This window comes from Physeter macrocephalus, unplaced genomic scaffold (assembly GCF_002837175.3).
Source record: "Physeter macrocephalus isolate SW-GA unplaced genomic scaffold, ASM283717v5 random_3, whole genome shotgun sequence".
In the NCBI taxonomy this organism is placed as follows: Eukaryota; Metazoa; Chordata; class Mammalia; order Artiodactyla; family Physeteridae; genus Physeter; species Physeter macrocephalus.
This window is the reverse complement of record NW_021145288.1, coordinates 55,506-83,358: the sequence shown is the minus strand read 5'-3', so window position 1 is coordinate 83,358 and position 27,853 is coordinate 55,506. Positions and strand designations below refer to the sequence as shown.

Below are 27,853 nucleotides of genomic sequence, written 5' to 3'. Positions count from 1 at the left end.
TCACAAAAGCCAATACTGTTGCTTTCCATGTACACTTGCATAAGCTGATGCTAGGAAGCTGCATCTGAGAACTGTGAATTTGAGCTTGCTTTCACAAAAATGGCTGTCTTAGCTACATTTGCTCAAATTCATAACAGGAAAATTTATGAATCTAAGCTTAGCTTTCACAAAAACTGTTTCATTCTTATTTCATCCAAATTTGCTTGAACATACTTTTGAGACATTTTGATTGGAGTTTCTTTTAACAAAAAGTGTTTTTTATCCTCTAGGTTTGCTCAAACTCCTGCTGGAGTCTTGAAAACTTTTGAATCTGACCTTATTTTCATAAAAGGCTATTGTTTCAGCTAGATTTGTACAACTGAGAAATTCTGTGAACTCTTGAAAATTCTGAGAAAAACCTGTGAAGTTGAGCTTTTCACCAAAACTGAAGGGCGTGGGACTTCTCTGGTGGTCCAGTGGTAAAGAATCTGCCTTCCAATGCAGGGGACGGGAGTTCGAACCCTGGTCAGGGAACTAAGATCCCACATGCCGTGGGGCAACTAAGTCCACGCGCCACAACTACTGAGCTCGCGCGCCTCAGCTAGAGCACCTGCATGTCGCAAACTACAGAGCCCACATGCTCTGGAGCCTGCATGCCACAACTAGAGAAGAGAAAACCCACACGCCACAACTGGAGAGAAGCCAGCAAGCCACAACAAAGAGCCCGCGTGCTGCAACTAAAACCTGACACAACCAAAAATAAATAAATAAATAATCTTTAAAAAAAAACAAAACAAAAAAAACCTGAAGGGCCTGCATTGGCAGAGGTCATACTTTGCCTCCTTCCATAAGGCCAGGCTGAGGCAAAATCATGTTGAACGTATTCTAGGCCCCTGTCAATAATGCCATGTGGTACAATTCCAGGTGGTACCAATCACTCTGTATCTAGGGCAGGGATCGGGGCAAATCTGGTCCGTGGATTGTTTCTGTACAATCAGTTAGCCAAGACTGGATTTTACATGTTTCAAGAGTTGTTCAAAAGAAAAAAGGTATATGTGACGGATCACATGTGGCCTACAAAGCTTAAAATATTTAATATCTAGCCCCAGACAGAAAAAGCTTTGACAACACTGTTCAGTGGTTACCAGCTCTAGACTGGAAAATGGAAAGGGACTTCTTGGAACCGGGCAACGCAATGACTCAACCTTCTGCCAAAGGATGCTAAACTGGCCAAATTTAGTACGGGGAAGCCTAGTCTAGAGATGCATACTCTTCAGCCTTTCCATCACCTTTCCTCCCTGGTTCTACTGCCTCTGTGGCCACTCCTTTCTTTGGCTTCCCTTTCACCTACCACTCACATGTTGAGAGTTCAGTCATTAGCTGTCTCCTCCTCTATGCTGACCGTTCCTGAACTATAATTATCACTAAGTACAACGATTAAGAGCTGGGATCATAGAGTCAGGCTGCCTTATTGTACATCTATCTACCGCACTTCCTAGTTATGTGATCTCAGGCAAATCACTTAATGTCAGTTTTCCCAACTACAAAATGGAGATAATAGGGTTACTCTAGAAGGATTAAATGAAGTAAGGCATGTAAAGCACCCAGCATGTAAGCAGTCAATAATGCTGGCTCTGATAAATGTTACCCAGTACTGTACTTTTGACAACCATTTATAAGCTACTCAATCCAAAATCTTTTGTTCTTTTCCTTCTGTGACAGACTAATAATTGTGCCCCCATGGTCCACATTCCTCTTTTAATAATATAACCCCCAAGTTTAAATGAACACACAACCATCCAGAAAGAGGCATTTTGGCCTTCTCCACAGGATGTTAAGAATTTGAGACTAGGTTCTAGCCCATGGGATCAGGGTAATTTCCAGGCCCTCTATATTCTCTTCCCCTTCCTATGGGCCTGAACAAAGATGTGGGGCTGGTGCACTAGCTTCAACCATACAGACGAGAACCACCACCTAGGGGATGGCGAAGCATTATGACAGTAGGACCCTGAGTCCCCAGATGATCCTGTAATATAGTTGCTTAACTCCAAGCCAGGGCCACACACCTACCTCTGGACTGTCACATGAGAACTAAACTATTTTGTGTGAATTATTGCTTTGGAGTCCATTGGTTAGAGCAGCTTAATAGTCTAATTAATACGCAACCCAAACCTTAATCTCCAACTGCCTTGCTTATGTCCCAGAGGAACCTCAAACTCAACAATCGTAAAACCAACCTCATTATCAAGCCCACTCTGCACCCCTGCTCTTCTTGTATTTCTGAACACAAAGACTAGCCCAACAATTTCTTGATAACATCCCTACTGTCAATTTATCCCCAGACATGAGAATCTGTCGCTCTTAATACTCTCAGATTCAACCTGTCACAGAACCCCACAGCTTGACACATACATCCCTCTTCTATCATTCTCTCACTTCTGATCCCAACCCACTTCTGATCCCAACCCGATCCTGGCTTTATTTATTTATTTTAAAAATTTATTTATTTATTTAGACTGTGTTGGGTTTCACTGCCTCACATGGGCTTTCTCTAGTTGCGGTGCATGGGCTTCTCATTGCGGTGGCTTCTCTTGTTGCAGAGCACGGGCTCTAGAGCGCAGGCTCAGTAACTGTGGCGCACGGGCCTGTTCCGCTGCACATGGGATCCTCCTGGACCAGGGCTCGAACCCGTGTCCCCTGCATTGGCAGGTGGATTCCCAACCACTGTGCCACCAGGAAAGCCCCACCCTGGCTTTAGATGCTTTTTACTCTGGTAGGCTCTCTGCCTCCAACGCTATACTCCACAGTACTGCTCCATTACCCTTCTTAAAAATGGATCCATTCTATTTGGTTTCCACAAGTCCAAAGCATTTAGCCTTCATGAGATGGCCCCTGGATTAAGCCCCTAGCTGATCTTCTGCACATACTCCACAAACACTTTATACCAACCACACTATTCTTTTGCTCCTCTCATCCTGTTTAATTGCTCTTTTTCCTTGGCCTACCTCAATGCTTTTCAAATGTGGTGAAGGGCCATTAAAAAAATTTCCAGCCTATTGTGGGTAAATACGTTCGAAAACACTATACACACAAATTAGAAAATCGATCACATGCTTAGATATCACAGCAATGGCAAAGCTTCTCAGTGCTTACTCTTAATTATGGTGCCTGTTTTGTCATGGACAGGCTAACTGTGCATCCACACTGGTCTGAGGACTACACTTCACACGGGTCTAGACTAACTCTCCCTTTTCCCTGCCTGGTGAACCACCACCCATCCACTTGCAACATCCATCACCACCGCCTCCATTATGCTTTCCCTGACATTTATGCCCCATAATCACATCCTATTCAATATACCCACCACCTTTTAAAAAAGTACCCATTATAACTTATCACATGTTATTACAATTTTCCGGTCAAATGTCAAAGAGCAGCAAGCTCTCTGAAGTCAGGGATATGTGCAAGTCATCCCTGCATCCTGAGCCTTGTGCCTGTCATGGGATAGAAGCTTAGAAATATAATTAGCAAATAAATGTGTCCAACACACCTCTGGCGACACACAGACAGGCAGAACTGCAGCAACTCTAAATAGACCTTTAATGACTGGGGTGTGGTGGGACCTAAACGTTGAAATGGTTTAGGGCACTGAGGACTGAAGTCAAGCAATCAGTAGGCCGTCTGAGACTGCTGCTGGCGGTAGCCACCCCGGCGCATGTAGCCCTCATTTTTGCGGTAGCCATCCTTCTGGTCTGCAGGAGAGAGATGGGGAGGGGAGGGGGTGAATGCCAAGGGAGAAGCAGTAAGGGGGCCAGGACTCTGGGAGCGCAGAGGGGATGGAAGCACTCACCTCGGAAGTAGCCACCATAGGTACCCTGCTTGTGGTCAAACACCCGCTCATTGTTTTCCACCAGGCTGCCCAGCTTCTCAGCCAACTGCAGTGCCAGGTTCTGTTGGGCGGTGGGCTCAGTGCGGTGCATCACCACTGTCTGTGTCGGCTGGTCCAGGGAGGCCTGACAGAAGTGAGGCGGAGGAAGGGACAGATCAGTCTCCTGCACTCCAATCTCTCCGTGACTCCACCTGCCCATGTGCCCATGTTGATGGCCCTTACCATCAACTCCTCGTTAATGATCATCTTGCTGATGATGGAGTGCACAGTGGGCAGGTCCAGTTCAAACATGTCAGACAGTGTCTCCATGCTGGGGAGAAAGAAGGCGAAGAGCAGGGAGCAATTAGGATCCTTGACCACAAAGCTGGGGCTCCTGTGCCTCCTCAGGGCCCATCCTACCTGATGGAGTCATAGACACTGCTGTAGGTGAAGAGGTAGGTCCGCAGTGACTCTTCCTGGATCTTCCTGTGGGGAGAAGGGAGAAAAGGGGGAGATCTTCAGTGAAGGAGACCAAGTCTTTTCTTCCCCACCCACTAGGGTCTTGTTCTCTGCTCACCTAACCAGCATGGTTCGGACTTTGTCAGCCTCTGGAAAAAGGTCCCACACTTTGCCATTCATCTTCTCGTTGATGATAAAACTGTGGCAGGTCTTCCAGTCACCCATCTTCATGGCCTTGGAGGCAGCGACCACGTGTTCCCTCATTGACTCGGGGGGACCTGAAAGGTTGGGAATGAGGGAGGGCCTAGGGAAACTTGGGATGAGGGCTCCTTCCCCCACAAGCACTACTTAAGGAGGAACCCAGGCTAGGAGAGCAAACAACTGGACTGAGACTCTCCCAGCTCTCCATTAAGTAGCCATGTGACTGTACAAGTCACTTAATATCAGAATAACTGTATTTACATTTAGACTTAGTCTATGATGTGCCTCAGGGGATTGGTGAGTTCCTTGAAAATGCTGACAAATTGCTGTGTGTACCCTTATGCACATTTTCCTAGGAAAGGGTCCACAGCTTTTATCAGATTCTTACAAGGTTCACTGACCTAAAAAAAATGTCTAACATCCACTGCAGGCAGTAGTAGAGAGGCGGGGAATGTGAACCAGGAAGCCCTAAGAGATGCTGGACATACAGATTTTCACTGGCAATTTTCCAATTAAAACAAAACAAATTAAAGCATCACTACTTAACCCAAACAAAATTTGCCTAAAGTGCGCCTGCACTTAATATGACCATACACACAACCAGTAGAGGACAAATCTGTAGAGGGATGTGGCTGTGGACAGTAAGCTTGGCTCAGCTGCCAAGTCCTTCCATGCACCAGCCTTACAGGAAGGGCGCAATTCAAATTCCTTTCCCAGTGAAATCACAACTCACTCAACCTCTGGATTGAATGATCGGATCTCTAAAAGTGCTCAAAGAAGCCAATGTTAGATTCTTGAATGCCAAGGGTCTAGTCAGTTAGCTAAAAAATAATATGGATGAAAGGGAAAAAGAGGAAAAGGTCAGAGAGACACATACCAGCTGTGTTAACCCTGGGTAAAGTCACTTAACTTTTGTGCCTCAGTTTCTTAATCAGGAAAAAGGGGGGGTCATGATAGTACCTTCATAGGGTTATGACTAATGAAGAATAAATTAATTATTATTATTTATAAAACACTTAGTGCCAGGCAGAAAAAAGTACTACATAAGTTCATACTAAATTAAAAATATTGTTGGAATCAGGTCATGGAGACTTTATCTTACTGACTAAGGAGGCTGGACTTTATTCTACAGGCAATGAAGAACTTCTGAAGGTGCCAGGGGTGTATAACATCATACACTTGGTAGAAAGATAGTACTGACAAATACAGACTGAAGGGAAATACAGACTGAAGGGGAGAATGATAGGAAGCAGAGAGCTTAATTTGTAAGCTAAGACAACGTGTCCTATGGTAAGAGACCAGGGAGACTACTTAGTAAAAATGATGCTTTTAGGCCATACATGGAGATGCCATTAAATCGAATGGAATCATCTTGTGGGAAAGTTTACTCCCTTTATCTTCTCTTAATCCTCTGATTACAAGTAATCAAGGAACAAACGAGCAAAGTCTGATGCACTACAGAGCCCCACACTTACCCAGCAAGGGCTGTCGCTCACCCACCCGCAGCTGGTGATGGAACTGCTTGCTGATCATGCGTCGGCGGGCGTCACTCTCATGGGCGGCCATGTAGGGGATCTCCAGGAGCATGGCCGACACAAGGTAAACACACTCCAGCAGCTCCAGATTTATGTGCAGGTGGAAGGGCACCTGCCGGCGCCGCTCCACCTTCTCCTGCTCCTGGTTGCGCTCTTGCAGGCTGCGCAGCAGCAGACCCTGGCCCAGAAGCTCCTTGGCCCGGCCGCTTGACTGGATGTCCAGCAGGGCATTGTGAGCATCCTTGGTCAGGCCTTGGCGGAAGGCACAGATGCCCAGCTGCACCATGGTGCGGTTGTACAGGATCTAAGAGCGAAGGGCAATGCGCTCAGAGGTGATAGCCACAAGGCAAGTCTTTCACAGGGTTAGGACAGAGAACAAATAGACCAGTTCCTCCCCTTCCATGGAGCTTACACTCTAGGGACAGGGGTGTGGAGGACAAACTAAGTATAATATGCAGGTGGTGACTCAAGCTAAGGAGAAAAATAAAGCAGACGAGGGAGTTAAGAAGGGAGTCTGCGTGGTGGCAGTAGTGGTGGGAACTCGCAATTTCATGTAGGATAACCAGGGAAGGCCTCATTTTGAAGGGGATGTTTAAAAATAAAGACCTAACAGAAAAAGAAAGAGCAAGTCATGCAGATCTCTGGAGGAAGAATATTCTAGGAAAAATGAAAAGTGCAAAGGCCCTATGCCAGACGTATTCAAAGACAAGGAATGCGATATGGCTAGAGCTGGTAAAAGATGTGATCAGAAACTGGAGGCTGGGCAAGCACAGGGCGTTGTAAGCCATGTTAAAGATTTTAAGATGGGAAACCACAGGAAGCTTTTGAGCAAATAAGTGACATAATTTGACTTTATTAACAGGGTTACTCTGGCTGCTGCATTAAGAACAGCCTGAAGGGGTTTCCCTGGTGGCACAGTGGTTAAGAATCTGCCTGCCAATGCAGAGGACATGGGTTCGATCCCTGGTCCGGGAAGATCCCACATGCTGTGGAGCAACTAAGCTTGTGTGCCACAACTACCGAGCCCACATGCCACAGCTACTGAAGCCCGTGTGCCTAGAGCCCATGCTCCGCAACAAGAGAAGCCACCACAAGGAGAAGCCAGCACACTGCAACAAGAGAAAGCCCGTGCACAGCAACAAAGACCCAATGCAGCCAAAAATAAATAAGTTTATTTAAAATTAAAAAAAAAAAAAAAGGAATCTGCCTGCCAAAGCAGGGGACATGGGTTTGAGCCCTGGTCCGGGAAGATCCCACATGCCGAAGAGCAACTAAGCCCACGCGCCACAACTACTGAAGCCCGCACGCCCTAGAGCCCGTGCTCTGTAACAAAAGAGAAGCCACTGCAATGAGAAGCCCGCGCACCGCAATGAAGAGCAGCCCCCACTTGCCACAACTAGAGAAAGCCCGCGCGCAGCAATGAAGACCCAATGCAGCCAAAAATAAATTAATTTAAAAAGTAAAAGGAATAAACATTAAAAAAGAAAGAAAAAGAAGGAACAGCCTGAAGGGATATAAGGGCAGAAGCAGAGAGAGAGACCGGGAACATGATGGTGGCTTAGACCAGAGGGTAGCAGTGGAAGTGATAATAAGTGGTCAGATAGGGATTTTCAACACAAATGGGTGGGGAATCAAATTTGAGAGAAAAACAAGAATCAAAGATGAATTCAAGGATTCTGTGCCTAGGCAACTGAAAAGATGGACTTGTTAATAATTAAGATAGGGAAGATTGTAGGTAGTATGGATTTTGGTGTGGAGGGGGAAAGACCAAGTCTTTACTGACAACAAAAATATAGAGGTCAATACTGGTCATGAACTTAGATACAAAGAGCCTTAAAAAAATACCAGCAAGCAAAATCCAGCAATACATAAAAGAGATAATATACCATGACCAAGTAGGATATATCACAGGAATGAAAATGTGATATAAAAATCTAAAATCATGGTTATTCACCATATAAACAGAATAATGGAGAAATAACTGTGAATTATTTCAATAGATGCAGAAAAAGATTTTGACAAAATTCAACACCTATTAAGGACAAAAATTCCCAGCCAACTAGGATCAAAAGAGAACTCCATCAATCTGAGAAACTCTATCTACAAAAATACTATCTATAAAAATAGATAACATTCTTCTTAATGGTGAAATGTTCACTGCTTCCCTGCTGATACTGGGAAGGAGGCAAGATGTCTGCTCTCACTTCTATTCAGCACTAAGTATTAGAGATTTGAGTCATTACAATATGGCAAAAAAGAAAAAAGAAAGAAAAGTCTCAGAGATTGGTATAGTAATAAAACTGTCCCTATGTGCAGATGACATGATTAATTCAGTAAAAAAAACTTAAGGAATCTATAAAACACTAGACCCAATACAGCTGTCCCTCAGTATCCATGGGGGATTGGTTCCTGGACCCTCCATGGATACCAAAATCTGCAGATGCTCAAGTCTCTTACATGAAATGGCATAGTATTTGAATATAACTTACGGTATGTCCTCCCATGTAATTTAAATCATCTGTAGATTACTTGTAACACCTAATACAATGTAAGTGCTATGTAAATAGTTACCAAACAAGGCAAATTTTGCTTTTTGGGGGGAACTTTCTGAAATCCCTCCCCCTCTCCCCAAATATCTTCAATCTGCAGTTGGTTGAATCTGCAAATACAGAGGACAGAAGGCCAGACTAAAACTGAATTTAGCAAAATGGCAGGATCCAAGGCCAACGTAAAAAAATTAACTCTATTTTTAGATACTGGTAGTTAACAATTTAAAAATGAAATTAACAGGAGTTTCCTGGTGGTCTAGTGGTTAGGATTCAGTGCTTTCTCTGCCGTGGCCCAGGCTCAATCCTTGGTTGAGGAACTGAGATCCCGCAAGCCAGGTGGACAAAATAAAAAAAAATTTAATTTAAAAATTGTATTTACGATAGCATCAAAAACCGTATAGTTCTCAGGAATAATTTTTTAAAAGATGTGTATTACCTCTGCAGAGAGAAACTGAAGAAATTAAATGAAGAATAACACGTAAGATCAAAAGGTTCTAAGTTGTTAAGGTGTCAGTTCTCCCAAAATTGATTTACAAAAAAAAAAAAAATTGATTTACAGATTCAATATAATCCCAGCAGGCATTTTTGCACAAATTGACAAGCTGATTTTGAAATTTATGTGGAAATGCAAATGTCACAGAACATTCCAACTATTCTTAAAAAACAACAAAGTTGGAGGAGTCATACTACCTGACTTCAAGACTTACTCTAGGGACTTCCCTTGTGGCACAGTGGTTAAGAATCCGCCTGCCAATGCAGGAGACAAGGGTTCGAGCCCTGGTCCGGGAAGATCCCACATGCCGTGGAGCAACTAAGCCCGTGCGCTACAACTACTGAGCCTGCGCTCTAGAGCCTGCAAGCCACAACTACTGAGCCCGAGTACCACAAGTACTGAAGCCTGTGCGCCTAGAGCCCATGCTCCTCAACAAGAGAAGCCACTGCAATGAGAAGCCCATGCACCACAATGAAGAGCAGCCCCTGCTCGCTGCAACTAGAGAAAGCCTGGGCAAAGCAATGAAGACCCAACGCAGCCATAAATTAATTAATTAATTAATTTTTAAAAAAGACTTAACTCTAAAGGCACAGCCATCGAGACAGTGCGGAACTGGCATAAGGAAGGACAAAAAGATGAATGAATGGAATAGAATAGAGAGCCCAGAAATACATTTACAGGGTCATGTGGTTGGTTTTTCATGTGGTTTTCCACAAAGGCACCAAAGCAATATAATGGGGAAAGAACGTCTCTGACCCTGACTTCACACCACATGCAGAAAACATAGACCTAAATGTGAAAGCTAAAACCACAATAACTTCCAAAAACTAAAAATAAAAAAAGAGTATCTTTATGAATTTCAAGTAGGAAAAAGTTTATTTAGATAGGGCCCAGAAAATAACCAAAAGAGATAAAACTGGTATATTAGAATATACATCAAAACACATGGTTAAGAAAATGAATAGGCAAACCACAGACTGGAAAAAAATATTTGGAAAACATTTATCTGACAAAGGACTGGTATCCAGGATATATAAAGATTTCCTACAACTCAATAATAAAAAGATGAATAATCCAATCTTTAAAAAAAAGGGGGGGCAAAAGTTGACCAGACATCTCACAAAAGAAGATATATAAAGGGCCAATAAACATTTAAAAAGTAGTCAATTTCAATAGTTACCAGGGAAATACAAACTAACACCACATTGAGATACCATAAGACAACCACCATGATGGCCAAAATTAAGAAGACCAACAACACTAACTATTGACAAGGTAGAAGTGAAAAATGATACAACCATTTCTGAGTTTCTTTCTTTTTTAAAATTTATTTATTTATTTATTTACTTTTGGCTGCCTTGGGCCTTCACTGATGCGCGCAAGCTTTCTCTAGTTGCAGCGAGCGGGGGCTACTTTTCGTTGAGCAGAGTACTCAGTACTGAGCAGGGGCTCAGTAGCTGTGGCTTGCAGGCTCTAGAGCGCAGGCTCAGTAGTTGTGGGCTTAGTTGCTCTGCGGCATGTGGGATCTTCCCGGACCAGGGCTCAAACCCGTGTTCCCTGCATTGGCAGGCAGATTCTTAACCACTGCACCACGAGGGAAGTCCCATTTTTGAGCTTCTTATAAAACTGGACATACACCTACACTATGATGCAGCAATTCCACTCTTTTAAGTATTTACCCAAGAGAAACCATACATCCACACAAACTTATACATAAATCACAAGAGCTTCATTTATAATACCCCAAACTGGTTGATCAGGTATCTATCAAGAGTAAAATCAAGAACCTGTGATAAATTCATACAATGGAATAAAAAATAGGTGTGCTATTCAAAATGCACCCACCAGACAGGCTCACCAAAAGTTTTACACATAAATACCTCACAACTTTTCTAAACACACATTTATAGGATCTATACCTAGACACAGCTGTAATACTCCTACATGAAAATGTCCTCACAATGCTGCCACACACGAAATTTTATGTTTCACACATCACACTGTATTTGGGTCCTTGTCCTTCTCAGTTTAACTGCTTAAATGCTTTTTCATCTTTTTAAGTAAGATGATCTCCTAATGTTTGTTCCAAACCAGACACATAGTGGTTATAATAAATGTTAGCTGAACCCAAATCCTATCCCAGAGGACTCTATGTTAACATGTAGGAGAATCAAAGAATGCTAGCACTCGGGAAGGACCAAGTGTCTCCCTGTATCTGCATTAGCCAGACAGGTGGCTAATCTGCCTGAGCCACTTTGACTGAACAGAGAGGACAGGGGCCTGGCCTGGTCTTCCCTTTGCCAGCACGGCCAGAGCGCCTCCTTCCCATCCTACCTGTACTGGCGGGTCCGCGTGCTGAATGTTGTCTTGTAGGTGGCTCATGAGCATGAGGTCACGGGCCTGGTACCAGCGGGAGTGCAGAGCATGATGGTAGATATGGCAGAGGATGGCGCATGTGCGGATTCGATCTGTGCGGTCCTTGGCATAGATGTACTTGCACAGTCTCTCCATCAGCACAGCTGAGTCCTCACCCTCATTTTCGGCCTGGTCTTGCTCTGACTGGAGGGGTAGGGGGTGGGAGGAGATATTGTTGGAGGAGGAGATACAGCAAGGACGATGGTTCTAAATGGCTCAGCCTTCAGCAACCAAAGACGAGACCCCACCCAGCCTCTTCCTAGTCCCTCTGCTCCACCACAGACAGTCCCCAGGGAATAGAAGATCTGCCATGAAGTCCTGACAGACATGCAGAACTGATGGACACACCCCTCTCCCCTCTGACATGGTGGCCAAGCACTTACCTTTGAGGAGCCCTCAGGGGGGGTAAGCTGCCGCTGATGGGCCTTGTAATCAAACTTGTAGTAGGTGTGGAGGATGCGCCTCAAGTAGACGCGACAGATCTCGTCAGTGGTGCCCTTCTCCTCCAGGTAGCGCTGCACACGCTCAATGATGGTGCACACCTGTGCCTCGTCCTTCAGGTGCTCCACGTACTCTGGCAGGGAGAGCACCCACCCTCAGCTTAGCCAAGTACCCAGTCTTTCCCAATCGTATGTCCCTCATCAATCCAATTACCTCTGCATGTGTTTCCTGTACCCATCAGAAAAGTCTACTCACTGTGCCCTAAAAACACCATCCTCTCCTGGGACATGTCAAGCTCACTTTCCATTACTGTCAGGCACTCTCTTCTGCTAATTCCTCCCCTGATTAACTCCTCCTCCTCCTTCTCATTCAGCTCTCACCTCAAATGGGCCCTACCTACAGATGCTTCTTCAACCATTATCTAAAGCAGCCACCACTCCAGACATCCTCTGTCACATGTCCCGATCTGAATTTCTAATTCACACTTTACATTACCTACAACTGACTCGTTCATTTTTTTGTAGAACTGCCTTGCTTCAGCACCAAAATGTAAGCTCCATGAGCATGAAGGCCCCGAGCTGTCTTGTTCATCAATTCACCTTTGACTTGGTGGACACATGTGGACACTCACATTTTACTGTGCAAATGTCCTGCATTTCCCCATTCTAATGCTTTAGGTGTACAAGCTAAACAAGCCAAATGGACAGAGATCATCATACCCCAACAGTTCTCAAAGTAGCGGACAACAGCATCACTTAGGAACACGTTAGAAATGCAAAATGTGAGGCCTCACCCAGACCTATTGAATCAGAAGCTACAGGAGTGGGGTCCAGTATTTTAAAGAGGTCCTGTGGTATGAATGCTGCGGTGAGGAAGGGCTGGCTCTCCGAACATTCTCACTTAGTATAATCCTTCATTTTAATCCCTGCACTTTTCCTCTCACTGATGCCCATGCTTGCTCGGGCTCACCTTGGGAGTGAGGATCAGTGTTTTGCATTATCTTGGTAAATTCTTCATCCATTCGTTCCACCAGAGTTAGGATACAGCCACGGACACGCAGTGGCTGAAGAGAAGGCAAAGGAGGAAATAAATTAGCCCAGATTCCAGTCCTGGACTTCAACCCTTCTGTCTCCAACAAGCCTTCCCAAAGCAGACAACACACACTTCCAAATAGTCTGCCAAATCCACTCTTTACCTGGTCAGCGTTATGCAGGTTCTCACTCTCTTCCAGAATGTTCTCTCCAACAAAGATGTTGGGGTTTGCAAACAGGATGTCCATCAGCTCATTGATGCAGTCCAGACACTTCTGCCACATCTCAGGCTGCCAAGAGATCAGACAGCAGTCAGAGGTGTGAAGGTGGAACAAGCAGATGCCTCCCAAGAGCCCTTCACCAGGAATCCACGGGCCTTCAACCACCAAGTCTGCCCCAACAGTCCTTGAGTCTTGAGTCACTAGCCACCTTCCCATGACCCACCAGCTCTGTCGTGGGATGCTCGTTATTGTTCTCACCTTCATGTATGTGGCCAGGTTGGGGTTGTAGTCATAAAGAGAGGCGATGATATTGAACTTGATCTTGACGATGACACCCTCTCCCAGGTTGTTTTCAGAGGCAATCTGAACCAGCAGCTGTAGCAGTTCAATCTGGGCTGCACTGGAGGGGTACAGAATTGGGTGAGGCACAGGAAACAAATAAAAAAGTCTTATCCTGTCATACAGCACGCCCTCTTCAGACAAGAAAGGCAGCCTCGTTCCCAATACCCACCCCTAGCCTCACCACCTGTATACTTGCTTCTCCCTCATAAATTTCAAACAGAAATAGCAATAATGCTAACAATCTACCATCCTCTTTAGTCACTGAATAACTAAAGAAGATGAGTATTATTCCCATTTTACAGATGGGAAAACAGCCCCCAAAGGTTAAGTGATTGATCTAAGGTCAAACAGAATACAAACAGCGGAAAATAGACTGGTGTAGTCCAAGTACATCATTCCTTCTACTGAAGCCACACACAGATCTTCCCAAAATAGCACTATTTCCCCACCAACCTCCACCCTGTGTCTTAAGAGAAAATGAGCTTTCACCCTGTAATGACATAGCCCAGGCCCACGAATCTTACCGATCAGTTCCCTTCTTGCCTCGTGCCTGTAGGATCTCATTCAGTTTCTTGATGACAACAGCGTGGGTGATCTCAGTTCCCTTGGCAAACATTTTTGGCTTCTCCTAGGTAACACACAAGTTATGTGCAGGCTGACAGAAACCTGTTCTTGCCTTAATTGTTCCCCCGAATCCGACCAGGAGGGTACCTGTATGCTCTCCCAAACTGTTTCCCCATTCCTGTTCGTTCTAAAATCCTCACCTTAACCAGGGGCACTCCACCCCGGACCCTTTCCCACTCCCCGCCTTCATTGTCTTCCTCCTCCTCATCCAGGCGCTTGGATTTCCGATCGTGCTTCTTCTTGGCTTTGTCCTCCCGTTTCTTCTCAGCTGCCTTCTTGTCCTCCTCTGTGGTGGGGGCCCTGTCAAGAGACACAGGAGAAGATGAAGGGTCAGCCCCGTCTCCACCTTGAGGCTTCTTCCTCCCACAAAATTCCTCTTTTTCTCTTCCTGGGTCCAAGTTACACTCTACAAGAATGACCTATGGATAACTGTAACCATAACCAAAGCAAGGAACACTAAGCATTTGAATCTGCCAGACCACTTACCAAGGTCTGTTACCATATTACACTAAGCAACTCGTATGAAGGAAAGAGTATGGCCTAGTTTAATAAGACAGAGGTGCTAACCAGGCCGCCACAGACACAGAAACAGCCTGTCACGTTGCTCCACAACTAAACTCTAAGGTTTTCCAAAGAATCCATGAGCAACACAGTTGTCCTTTGGTACTACTTGCTCTGTCCAGTCTAATCTTTTTTTTTTAAATAAATAAATCTATTTATTTATTTAGTTAGTTAGTTAGTTATGGCTGCGTTGGGTCTTTGTTGTTGTGCACGGGTCCTCTCTAGCTGCGGCTAGTGGGGGCTACTCTTTGTTGCAGTGCGCCATCTTCTCACTGCGGCGGCTTCTCTTTTTGCGGAGCATGGGCTCCAGGCATTGTGGCTCCAGGCTCTAGAGCGCAGGCTCAGTAGATGTGGTGCACACGCTTAGCTGCTCCACGGCATGTGGGATCTTCCTGGACCAGGGCTTGAACCCGTGTCCCTGCATTGGCAGGGAGATTCTTAACCACTGCACCACCAGGGAGTCCCCAGACTAATCTTTTTATCACCAACTGATTTATCAGTTTAAAATCAGTGCTTAGAAAAAAAAAAAGTGCAAAAAAATTTTTGTGGTTCCCAGGCTGGCTGCTTTTCCCTGCCTTTCTTTCCCCTCTTATGACAATTATTAATATAAATTCTGAATTAAAAAAAAACTGTTCAATACAACAAAATATCCCCAACAAAAGACAAAAAGATCACTGGCTACCTCAAAGTGGATTTAAGCTATTTGATGTCTGAAACCATTTCCAAACTTTAATACTTACATAATGAAATATAAACCAAATGACAAGGACAAATTATTTCAAACTTTATAAAGATACTGAGAAAAAAATCTCTCCAGAAAGACTTGAACAGACATTCAAGTTATCTATAATTAAAACACCATTTAGGGCTTCCCTTGGTGGCGCAGTGGTTGCGCGTCCGCCTGCCAATGCAGGGGAACCGGGCTCGCGCCCCGGTCTGGGAAGATCCCACATGCCGCGGAGCGGCTGGGCCCGTGAGCCATGGCCACTGAGCCTGCGCGTCCGGAGCCTGTGCTCCGCAACGGGAGAGGCCACAGCAGAGGGAGGCCCGCATACCACAAAAAAAAAAAAAAAAAAAAAACACACCACCACCATTTAAACATTTATAAATAAATTTCATTTTAACAGCTTAAAAGGTTTGAATATGCTTTAGTAATAGTTTATACATTTGCCAGTTGGATTAAAACTTGCCCTTGCCAAAAGATTTATGCCATAATTTTTTTTGGGGGGCCCATGCCACGTGGCTTGTGGGATGCTTGCGGGATCTCAGTTCTCCAACCAGGGGCGGAACCTGGGCCATGGCAGTGACAGCACCGAATCCCAACCACTAGACCACCAGGGAACTCCCTATGCCATAATTCAACAGAAGCTTAAAGGTTTTTCCTCCTATACTAATGCAATACTCTCTAATGATAAAAACTCATTTCATAGGTAAAATCCTTTGCAAATACGTGAAGTGTGTTCATTAAGCTGAAACTGCTTGGTCTGCGTCATCTATCCCCAAAGCTCTGAGATCACAGGACCTCATGCTATTTAAAAATCAATGCTGTCTAAACTTCAAAAGAACTTAATTATCCTTGGCCTGAAGTTTTACTCGAAGCCCTCAGGATATTGTGATTCACACCTCAAAAACACAAACTCTCACCCTATGAAATTCTAACTGAAAGACCTAAAACTTGACTTGATCTCTCCCGTATGACAGATTATACCTTGGTATATTCTCATCTTGTTAGAATCGATCAGAAAACTGACATTTATGCTCTCAGCTAGAGGGACGTCACCAGATACACCTCCACCTAAATACACAGCTAAGAAACTGAAGACATTAAGAGACACCAATAGAAGTTAGTCCTAAAACTACACTGAAAAGGACCATTCCACACCCTCTTAACCACAACTATGATCTACAGCCCCAAGACATACACTCTTCCTTAGGATCCTAACAACTTGGAGATCCAGTCCCACCAGAGATCTATCCTGAGGTTCACTTTAAAAAAGGCCTCCAGGGGACTTCCCTGGTGGCGCAGTGGTTGGGAGTCCGCCTGCCAATGCAGGGGACACGGGTTTGAGCTCTGGTCTGGGAGGATCCCACATGCTGCAGAGTAGCTAGGCCCGTGCGCCACAGCTGCTGAGCCTGCGCTCTGGAGCCCGCGAGCCACGACTACTAAAGCCCACGCGCCGAGAGCCCGTGCTCCGCAGCGTGGGAGGCCACCGCAGTGAGAAGCCCACGTATCGCAACGAAGAGTAGCCCCTGCTTGCAGCAACTAGAGAAGGCCCACGCGTAGCAAAGAAGACCCAACGCAGCCAAAAATAAATAAATAAATATTTATTTAAAAAAAAAAAAAAAAAAAAAAAAGGCCTCCAGAAGCAGGTAGCTCTTAGAAGCAGATAGCATCTCGGCGAGATTCCACAGGGCAACCCTATCATATATAGACAACTTTCTCCAAAACCCTTCAGATTAGGATTCATAATTGAGACAACAAACGTATTCTGTGTATTCCTCCTCTTTTAACTTCTTTTGAATCAGTTCATCATTATCCAAGTTTCACAGTAAAAATCTTGGTTGCTCACTATTGGAAGAGGTCGTCGAGAGGATGTGACCATGGGTTGACCCAAGAGCTGGGCCCAGGGTATTGGAGGCTCCTTACTCCCCGTCCTTGGAATGTACGTTCTGTTCACGGTTCCCACCTTTAGAAGCCACTTCAAGGATGCAGCCTTGAGAGCAATGTGTTGAGACCATCTGATCTGAATATGTGACTGAGCTCTATTATAGCCTCTACATAAAAACTCTTAAGATTCTGGAAGACAGGTGCAGAGATCTATTCATCTTGAGGCTGCCAAAGATAAACACTGTATTTAAGTTCCCTTGCTTATTACACCTGCCACCTACCAATCTGGAGTGGTCTGCCTCTTTCTTCGGTCTCTCCTTGTCTCCTGTGCATGGGGATAGTTTCAGATTTTACCAGGGAGCTCCCAAGATTGCAAACCAGTATTCACATTTGATTAAGACTCCAACATGGTAACTTATGAGAAGGGGTCCAAGATACTAGATTTCATCAGTTTGTACTTAAGAATTCCTACCCTAACTACAAATTCAGAAACACAAATATGTGATCTGTAATTTACCTCTAGTAAGTATGGTCCAAAATAACGAATAATTTAAACATTTTAGCCCCAAACTACCAAATTCCTTAGCTAAGAATTAACCTTAAATAGGGAATTCCCTGACAGTCCAGTGGTTAGGACTCTAAGCTTTCACTGCCGAGGGCACAGGTTTAATCCCTGGTCAGGGAACTAAGATTCCATAAGCCATGTGGCTCAGCTAAAAATTAAAAAGAATTAAACCTAAATAAAACTGATCTCAAATACTGGTCAGTCAAGGCTAATAAATAAAGATGTGCAATAAATAACATCTTACTGAACCTGGATAAATACTTTGGAAAAAACAAATCATTTAAGAAAAAAACCACTTGATTAAAAGTACACTAAAGTGATTCTTAAAGACATTCTCCCAGATAGGCTTAGCCTGATTAGAAAATTAAATAAAGGTCCTAAATGTTTCTCTTATTGTATCTGTGACTATCCTCATATTTTCTGCCCAAATCCACTATCTAATATCCAGGTGCTTCAATGTTGCTAGACAACCTTATTATCCCACATCAAAGAAACTGAAGCTCTTGAGATTAAATGTGTTCCTTTACATGCTTGTTTTGACCAAAAGATGAAAGCTGAGGAATTCTGATGAGAGGAAGGGCATAGACTGGTTTAATATGGAGATGTTGAAAAAGGATGCTGGCAGACATTATAGGGACAGCCTGTCATGTTTCTAGATAATCCATTAACAACTGAAACTAACCTTGGCTGGCTTAGATAGCTAATGAGTTTACACACACACAAATGTGCAAACAAAATTCAACATTCCCACCACCGTCTGTGGTTTTTCCCTCTCTCCTTATTCCTCTTTCTCTTATCAAATTCTTTTTTGTCTTGGTTGGAAATCGATCTTAAAAGTTGGTCTACTTTGTTGTACAAGTAAAATAGTGTCTCTGAATTATTCTTTGACACTACAAAGCCACAAACTCTTAATGTCAATAAGGCCTTTGAGGATCCCATGGTTAACCCAACCTCTGACACTTGACATTTTAACTAAATGTAATTTTAGACTTTTCTTTTGCGGGGGGGATCAGGTGGGCTAGGTACACAAAGTAAAATTTCACAGGTTAAAAAAATATACCAAGGGTAATCTCTAAAGTAAAAATAATATAGGATTAATCTTAAAATAATTATTCTGAAAAATAATTGAAAGCCAAATCTCTCCCAAATTATATACTGTATGAATCCATTTATATAAAACTCTAAAAACTGCCAACTTATCTAGTGATAGAAAGCAAATCAGCAGTTGACCGCAGAAAGGGCAAAGAGAAGTGGGGCAGGAGAGAAGGTTTACAAAGGGGCATAAAGCAATTTTTAGGAGTGATGGATTTTATTTACTCTGATTGTAGTGATGGTTTCATGAGTATAAACATGTCACAACTTATCAAATTGCTAACTTTAAATATGTGTGGTGGGCCTCCCCAGTGGCGCACTGGTTAAGAATCCGCCTACCAATGCAAAGGACACGGGTTTGAGCCCTTGTCCGGGAAGATCCCATGTGCCGCGGAGCAACTAAGCCCGTGGGCCACAACTACTGAGCCTGTGTTCTAGAGCCCACGAGCCACAACTACTGAGCCCACATGCCACAACTACTGAAGCCCGTGTGCCTAGAGCCCATGCTCCAAAACAAGAAATGCCAACATGGGAGATTGGAATTGACAATATATACAGCAATATGTATAAAGTAGATAACTAATAAGAACCTGCTGTATAAAAAAAATTAATTAATTTAAAAAAGAGAAGCCACCGCAATGAGAGCCCACGCACTGCAACGAACAGCCCCCGCTTGCTGCTACTAGAGACAGCCCACGCGCAGCAACAAAGACCCAATGCAAAAATAAATAAATAACTAAATAAATTTATGTTAAAAAAGGAAGTTAAAAATAGGAAGAGGATAAACAGAAAGCACATTAATAAGAGAGCAAGAACAAAATACATTCATAATCACAATAAATGTAAATTAACCTGCATAGATTAAAAAGCAGAGATCAAGTTTTGGAGACAGTGGTGGTGGTTGCACAACTGAGTGTATGCACTCAATGACACTGAATTGGACACTTAAAAAATGATTAACGGGGGCTTCCCTGGTGGCACAGTGGTTGAGAGTCCGCCTGCCGATGCAGGCGACACGGGTTCGTGCCCCGGTCCGGGAGGATCCCACGTGCCGCGACACGGGTTCGTGCCCCGGTCCGGGAAGATCCCACATGCCACGGAACGGCTGGGCCGGTGAGCCGTGGCCGCTGAGCCTGTGCGTCCAGAGCCTGTGCTCCACAATGGGAGAGCCCACAACAGTGAGAGGCCCACGTACGGCAAAAAAAAAAAAAAACCAAAAAAAAACAAAAAACAAAAAAAAACAAAAAACAAAAAATGATTAACGGTAAATTTTATGAGTGGCGCAATTGAAAACAAAAAAAATCAGCAATGATCATGAGATGAAAAAGAAAAAAAACGAGTTGTGTTTGTAAGAGCCATCTCTAAACATACACCATCGTAAAGTACAAAATAAAAGGACAGAAGATATACAGCTGACCCATGATCAATGTGGAATGTGACATGGGGATGGGGTGGCAATCCCCCGTCAAAAATCCGCATGTGACTCTACAGTTGGTCCTCTGCATCTGAAGATTCAACCAACCATGGACCGTGTGGTACTACAGCACGCATTTATTGAAAAACATCTGCGTATACGTGGACCTGTACAGTTCAAACCAATGCTTTTCAAGGGTCAACTGTATGTGTGTTCTCAAAGATGCCCTATTATCAAGCAGAGGAAGCCCCCTTCTATTCCTACTTTGTTGAGTGCTTTTATCATGAGTGTTAGGATTATTCTCAAATACTTTCTCTGTGTCTACTGAGATGACTATATGGTTTTTATCCTTTATCCTATTTATATGGTGTATTACATTAATTGACTGTCGTGCATTACAATAACTTTGCATTATTAGGATAAATTGCACTTGGTCATGATGTAAAAGCCTTTTTTTTTTTTTTTTTTTTTTTTTTTTTTTTGTGGTATGCGGGCCTCCCTCTGCTGCGGCCTCTCCCGTTGCGGAGCACAGGCTCCGGACGCGCAAGCTCAGCGGCCATGGCTCACGGGCCCAGCCGCTCCGCGGCATGTGGGATTCTCCCAGACCGGGGCGCGAACCCGGTTCCCCTGCATCGGCAGGCGGACGCGCAACCACTGCGCCACCAGGGAAGCCCGTAAAAGCCTTTTTGTATGTTGCTGGAGTGGTTTTTGCTGAGGATTTTTGAATCTAAATTCATAAAAGATACTGGTCTGTAGTTTTCTTTTCTCATGATGTCCTAAGTTTAACCTTAGTCCCCACTTGTTCCCTCAGACAGGAGCCTTTGTGCAATGCACATGTGCAGTGCACACTACACACACTGGTACAAATAATGGAGACTTCAATACACAATTATTGAAAAGACAAAAACACAAAGGAGATATAAAAGATATGAACCAATAATAAGATTGATAGTTCTATAGGATGTCAGTAGGCTTAAAATATGAGTTTCACAGTAAAGCAAATTTAAGAAATAGCTAATGAAACAAAGTTAAACAGATCTATTTTGCTTAACTGATACACGGTTGTAAACTCTCCAAGAAGAGAATATGATACTGTAACATAATAAAAAATATTTATGTGGTCTCTGTCTTCAGTTCCTGACACAGAGCTCCTAAATCCCTTGGAATTTCCTGAGCAATAAGAGCATCTTTCATTCTAATGAGGCCTTGACAGGTCTCTAGAAAGCTTTCAGGATGGGGGCTGGTTTCCAGAAAGACCAAAGCATGATTAGAGGGGTGGAACTTATAGCTCCACCCTCGAGGATAAGAGGGACTGGAAATGGAGCCCATCATCAACGGCCAACGATTTAACCAATCATGGCTATGTAATGAAGCCGCCATAAAAATCCTTAAATGATAATCTGGAGAGCCTCCTGGTTGATGAACCACTGAAGTGCTAGGAGGATGGTGAACTCAGAGAGGACACTGAAGCTCCCTGCCCCTTCTCCCATACCCTGCCCTATGCATCTCTTCCATTTGGCGGTTCCTGAGTTGTATCCTTTATAATACGCTGGTAATAGTAAGTAAAGAGCTTTCCTGAGTTCTGTGGGTTGATCTAGCAAATTATCGAATCTGAGGAGGGGACTGTAGGAACTCTCTGAATTTAGAGCTGGTGGGTCAGAAGTACGGGAGCCACACCTGGAACTTACAACTGGCCTCTAAGGTGGTGGCAGTCTCACGGGGTCTATGCTAACTTTGGGTAGTGTCAGAACTGAATTAGTGTTGAACACCCAGTCGGTGTCCAGAGAGTTGGATAACTAGCTGGTATGAGAAAAAAACACATATGGTGTCAGAACTGTTGTGAGTAAAAAGACATCAGATACACAATACTCCCCCTGCATTTGACCAGTGTTCCCTGGAGCACACAATGAAAAATGCTTCTCAATAAAATGGCTGTGTCTGACCCCTCTAGTGTGAGGGAACTCACTAACTCCTGAAGCTGCATAACCCCAACTTTTAAAAGCAGGAAAGCAACCCTTAGAGCATCAGTATTTCTGCCAGTTATCACTGAGCTTGATACTCGACTTCTGTAGAATACACGGGGACAGGTGTCACCTTGACTTCAAAGGAGGAAACTAGGACCTAAGACGGTTAAGTAACTCACCCAAGTTGACAGATACGAAAGTAGTAAGGACTGTGACCAGAATCCAAATCAGAATCCTCCCCCACACCATGACGACACTAGTAAAGTTCAGGAAGGCTTGCTGCAGTCTATATGCTATATGCTAGGTTCTCAGGAAGAGTGAGAAGAGAAGCTACCGTCACTGAGGGCACACCACATGCCAGTCCCGGGCTGAGCCAGGCGTATCACCTCCCTATATTTTTGCAGGTATCCTTGAGACAGGGTCAAGTACCACTCCATTTTACAAAAGATAAAACTGAAGACTGGAAAGGTTAAGTAGCTTATCCAATATCACACAGCTAATCAGCATCAAAGAGAGATAAACAGTCCACATGCAGCAAGTAATGTCATGGTTAAATATTTGGACACTGGAACCTTCAAATCTCATCTGCAGGACACATTAGCTTTATGACCTTAGCTAACTAACATACTTGACTCTGAGATGCCTCTGTTGGCCTCTACAATCTAAAAGGACTCCATGGGGGGAGGAGCAATATAGGAGTAGGGTATTAAGAGGTAGAAACCACTAGGTATAAACTGAGCCACAAGGATATACTGTACAACACCGGGAACTAATCTATAAATGGGGTATAACTTTTAAAAATTATGGATCACTAGGGACTTCCCTGGTGGTCCAGTGGTTAAGAATCCGCCTTCCAATGCAGGGGACGTGGCTTCAACCCCTGGTCGGGGAACTAAGATCCCACATGCTGTGGGGCAACTAAGCCCACGTGTTGCAACTACTGAGCCTGCAAGCCACAACTAGAGAGAAGCCTATGCCTCAATGAAGAGCCTGTGTGCCGCAACAAAAGATCCCGCATGCTGTAGAGAAGATCCCACATGCCACAACTAAGACCCAACACAGCCAAGTAAATAAGATAAAAAATAAGTTAAAAAAAATTATGGATCATTATACTGTACACCCACAACTTATATAATACTATACAGCAACTATACTTCAATAAAAAACTTTCTAGTGTAAAAATAAATAAAAGACAAATAAAAATTAAAACTGAAATGGGAAAAATAAATAAATAAATAAAAGGACTCCACAGGAGCAACAACTTTCAAGATGATTAAAAGCTTCCTACCCCTCCCACTGTAGCCCGAAGTACCACTACTTTTCTTACTTTTTAAGGAATCTTGACGCCAGCACTGTCTGTTTCCCTTCTTCCTCCTCTGAATCTGAATCAGAAGATGTGGAACCTGTGTCCCAATCTTCATCATCTTCTGAATCTTCTGAGTCCTCATCTTCATCCTTAGAGGAAAAAAAAGACGATCAGGAGAAACAAGATGGGAAGACTGCCTGGGTCTCTGCTCTCCCTGCTGACACATGTTTCAGAGACTCTCAGGAGCAGAAGAAGAGTGGCTGAGTCAGGATATTAAGAGCTGGACTGGACCACCAAGACCCAGAGAGAAGTGGTAACGTGCTCCAGGGACACACAGCTCCCCTGGGGCAGAGCTGGGCCCAGAATCTAGTTCTCCAGATTCCAAGCCACTCAGTGCTCTAATCGAAGAGGAAACATGTCCCCAGACCAGACTCCGCTAAACCCCACCCCTCCCAAACCTAGGGCTCTGTGAGTCTTTTCTTCTCCCCAGAGACCCAAGAATGGTCCACAGCAGACAAACCACCCCTCAGTGTAACCCTGGCTCTTACCTCCAACTTTTTGAGGTACTTCCGACTCTCCCCAGAAGGAGCGTCTGATTTCTTCTTTAGGAAAGCTGTAGCACTGACTCCTTCATCATCCTCATCCTCATCTGAAGAGCCTGGTGGGAAAGGGGAGAGAAAAAAAGAGTTAGAATGGTGAAGAGCTGAATGGCAAACAAGAAAACAAGCCAAGGAAACCCTTAATTTTAGACCTCCTAACCATTTGCGATTAAGGGTTTTCCTCACTCACCTTCTGAATCCTCCTCATTCTTCTCAGCATCTTCATCTGCAGACTGCTCAGGGTTCTTGACAGAAGGAAATGAGAGAATAATTAAGGATGCCTGCCAACTACCCCATCCCACCTCCTCCACCCCACAGAGCTTTCTCATGATTCCTTCTCCAGTCACACACCTCCCATTTGCAAATACTTTTTTGTCTCAGTCATGGGGTCACTGTCCCCAAGTTCAGGAAGTCTCCCTCTAGCACCCTCACCTGCTTGTAATTTGTAATATGGGACTCAAAATCTCGGTTGTATTTTCGGATCTTCTGGCGCAGGGTGCTCAGGGCCTTGGCATTATTCTTGTTCATCTTCTTCTTCCCTTCCTTATCTTCCCATAGCTGAAGGAAAGAATAGGGAAGAAAGGGAGAACAGGGATCTGAGATTAAGTAGTATTCCCTAAACTTCAGGCTTCACAACTTTTGGGTCCTGCTATCTATAAACATCTATACTACTTAATAACTATACCTGTTAACACATTGTTTACTAATGCTTTATTTATGTGTCAAAAGTACAAAACCACAAATAAGAAGTAATATAAAAATATATACGATTAAAATTCTTAACATAAAAAAGTCCCTCTCCTTGCTTCATCCCCCTATTTCTTATGTTCTGGGAAATACTGAATATCTGGCAAACAACTCAGAGGAGACATGATCCGTGGGTGTGGGTCAGGAGAAAGCTCCAGGTCCACAATCCCCTTCTAGATCCCCCTGTACCCACAGGAATCACACCTCATTAAGATAGTCCTCCAGGTCAGCCAGGATTCGGATATAGAACCGGGGGACACCTTCCTTGTCCACAATGCTCTTAGCCTTCCCATATGCTTTTCCCAGGAGCTCAAACTCTTCCAGGCACTTGGTGACATCCCGAATCTTCATGGCATTACGGATGGTCCGGATAAGGTTGGTCAGTTCCTCAAACCTGGTTTGACAGCCCAATACCACATTGCACATGCCCACCATCACCAACCAGAAAACCCACCACTGCTCCAGAAACTCCCCATCACCCCGCCTCCCCATGGCCTCACCTCTTATCCTTGGCGCTTCGGACAACTCTCTTGGTATCTTCTTCATCCTCGCTCAGCAACAATGGCCTATTTGGAAGGAAAAGAGACCCAGAGACCATTAACCTCTGTTCCTAGCTCCAGCCTTGCCAAATGATCTCTCTTTTTCTTCTCAGATGGGGCAGGTAACCCATTCTTACCACACTCATCTTGTTTTCTTCTTCCTCTTCACGGTCTCATCATATAGAACTCAATCTTTTAAGCTTACTTCACGTAAAGCCTTTTATAAAATGTTGTTAACACATTAAAAAAATGACGGTCTCCAGCCTCTCAAAATAAACAAATGAAAGTGCTTATTTACTGTGTCAAAAAATTAATTAAGTGCAGACACAAGTCACTAAGAATTACTAAAAGAAGTTGAAAAAAGAGGTACTTTACCTAGAATGAATGGAAAAAGTAGTACCTGAACTAGGTCCTAGAAAGCAGGATTTCCCAGAGTGTGACAGGCCGAGGGCAAGGAAAGAGTCTCAACGGCTTTGACACCTCCATTACTAGTTATTTTCACTTAATAATTAAAAGCCAGACCACAGACAGCATTCAGTTGGCAACAATATCTCTTTTCTTTCCATCTTATTAGCTTTTCCAATTATTTCCTATTTTATAGCAAATGATGCTGATTTTCCACTTGTGGCACAGATATGAAATCATATACACGTGGGTATACACAGAGTCTATTTTTCACCTTTAAAAATGAGTTTTATGCTGAAACAAGATTTTGAAGTGGTACGTATATATATTCTTAAGTACAGGTAAGTGACAAAAATAATGAAGGTAGCATGTGTATGACACAAGTTTGAGAAACAACATTCCAACGTTCCAAAGGGAAAAAAAAATTTTAATTTGCAAAGATGGGAGAAGAGTATTTAAATGGAGATTAAACAACAGGAAAATACTAATAGATGTTTAAGAACCTCAGAGCCACATCAAGGAACTCCCAGGTATCAAGCGAGTATTCGGGGTTTCTTGCTGATGCAACACACCCAGCCAGTGGGAAACCTCTTCTCTGTGACTCTATCCTTTGCCTGGTGGGTGGATTCCCACAATTCACAGCACCCTTAGCATTACGGTTGTCCCTCCAACACTGCTCCGGTCCCTTAAACTCTCAACATCCTTAGAACCCGCTCTCACCGCCCCCATTTCCATTCCCCTCCCATATACGCGGCCTTCCACAGCCCGCCGAACCCCTCACCCCCCCGAATGGTCCCCACGGCCCAGGCCCTCACTCACTGTTTGCCGTAGTTACCCCCGACAGGTTTGGTGACGAGCTCCTCCCCGGACAGGGAAGACTCGGACTCGCTGTCCGAACCGGTGGTAAAAAACCGCGACATGGCGACGGCGCTGAGCGGCTGCGGCGGGCGCGGCCAGACCTACGGTAAAGCCCGAAAGTCACGGGCCACGAGAAGGGGCCCGGGCCGCCACCTCCTGACCCCTATCCTCACCGTCTCCGCACGTACCCCAACCCGGGTCCCCCTCCCCGAAACAAGAGGCCAAAGAAGTACGTACCAGCTGACCTCCGGAATCTCACCGCTTAGCCGAAGCAGCGGAAACGCGGCGAGGAGAAGGCGGGGCCTTTGCGTCACTTCCGGGAGACGCTGACGAACTATACTGTGCGACTACAACTCCCAGTGGCCCTCGCGCCTCGCAGGGGGCAGGGTCAGGCCTGCAGTAAACTTGGCCGGGAGGAGGGGGTCTCGAGATTCCTGGACTCGAGCGCGCTTTGCCCTCGGGTGTTATTGCTCACAGCCAGCCAACCAACCACACACCTCACCTGTGGAATCAGAATTTCAGGGCCAGGAGTTTACTTTCTTAAAGCGCCCACGCGATGCTGATGAGCTGCAAGGTTTTGGAGCCAGGCTTAGAGCAAACTTCGGATCGGACTTTGTATTCGAATCCCAGCTCCATCACTTACTAGTGTGTGAACCTAGGCAGATTTCCTAACCTCTCTGTGATTCAGTCTCCCCAGGTTAGGACCATAATAGGACCTACTTCATAGGGTGTTATGAGAATTAAGTGGCTTAATTAGTATATGTGAAGCATATACTAAGGACAATGCCTTGCACAACGTAAGCATATAATAAATATTAGCGAGTATTCATTCACTATTCCACAAATGCTTATGTGACTGTTTTACATTTTTTAAGGTGGTTTCATTCATTCAGCACTTGCTGCATGTCTGGTACTGTTTACCACTGGGGGTACAATGCTCCCCTGAAAGAAAACTGGGACTTAGCAGATCATGGGGAAAGAAGGAGGCCACTTTAGGTAGAGGAAACAGTCTGAACAAAATCCTAGAGACAGGAAAG

The 27,853-nt window shown here is 44.3% G+C and overlaps 1 protein-coding gene across 2 annotated transcripts; it reads right to left on the bottom strand.

Annotated features, from left to right (window-relative positions):
- Window positions 1-3,562: 3,562 nt before the first annotated feature.
- Window positions 3,563-27,117, bottom strand: LOC102982116 (eukaryotic translation initiation factor 3 subunit C). Of its 2 annotated transcripts, none has more exons than XM_007107329.3 (21): window positions 27,054-27,117; window positions 26,778-26,917; window positions 25,515-25,580; window positions 25,219-25,408; window positions 24,700-24,825; window positions 24,458-24,512; window positions 24,217-24,326; window positions 23,690-23,817; window positions 14,299-14,458; window positions 14,059-14,162; window positions 13,451-13,592; window positions 13,136-13,261; window positions 12,910-13,003; window positions 11,883-12,073; window positions 11,419-11,643; window positions 5,983-6,346; window positions 4,425-4,584; window positions 4,268-4,333; window positions 4,091-4,178; window positions 3,830-3,992; window positions 3,563-3,731 (listed from the first exon to the last, which is right to left on the bottom strand). In XM_007107329.3, exons 2-21 carry the CDS (start codon window positions 26,876-26,878, stop codon window positions 3,649-3,651), a joined length of 2,742 nt encoding a protein of 913 aa, XP_007107391.1. In that variant the 5' UTR covers window positions 26,879-26,917; window positions 27,054-27,117; the 3' UTR covers window positions 3,563-3,648. The 2 variants fall into 2 exon arrangements, with proteins under 2 accessions (XP_007107391.1, XP_028338819.1); XM_028483018.2 differs by having other exon boundaries at window positions 14,059-14,159.
- Window positions 27,118-27,853: the final 736 nt, after the last annotated feature.

What these genes read in the sequence shown, in the direction of transcription:
- LOC102982116 (XM_007107329.3), bottom strand. Translation starts at nt 26,878, where the DNA reads ATGTCGCGGTTTTTTACCACCGGTTCGGACAGCGAGTCCGAGTCTTCC. An exon ending in TGGAGGACTATCTTAATGAG is followed by an intron (nt 24,826 to 25,218) that starts GTGTGATTCCTG and finishes TCTTTCCTTCAG; the next exon opens with CTATGGGAAGATAAGGAAGG. An exon ending in ACCTGCATAACGCTGACCAG is followed by an intron (nt 13,004 to 13,135) that starts GTAAAGAGTGGA and finishes CCTTCTCTTCAG; the next exon opens with CCACTGCGTGTCCGTGGCTG.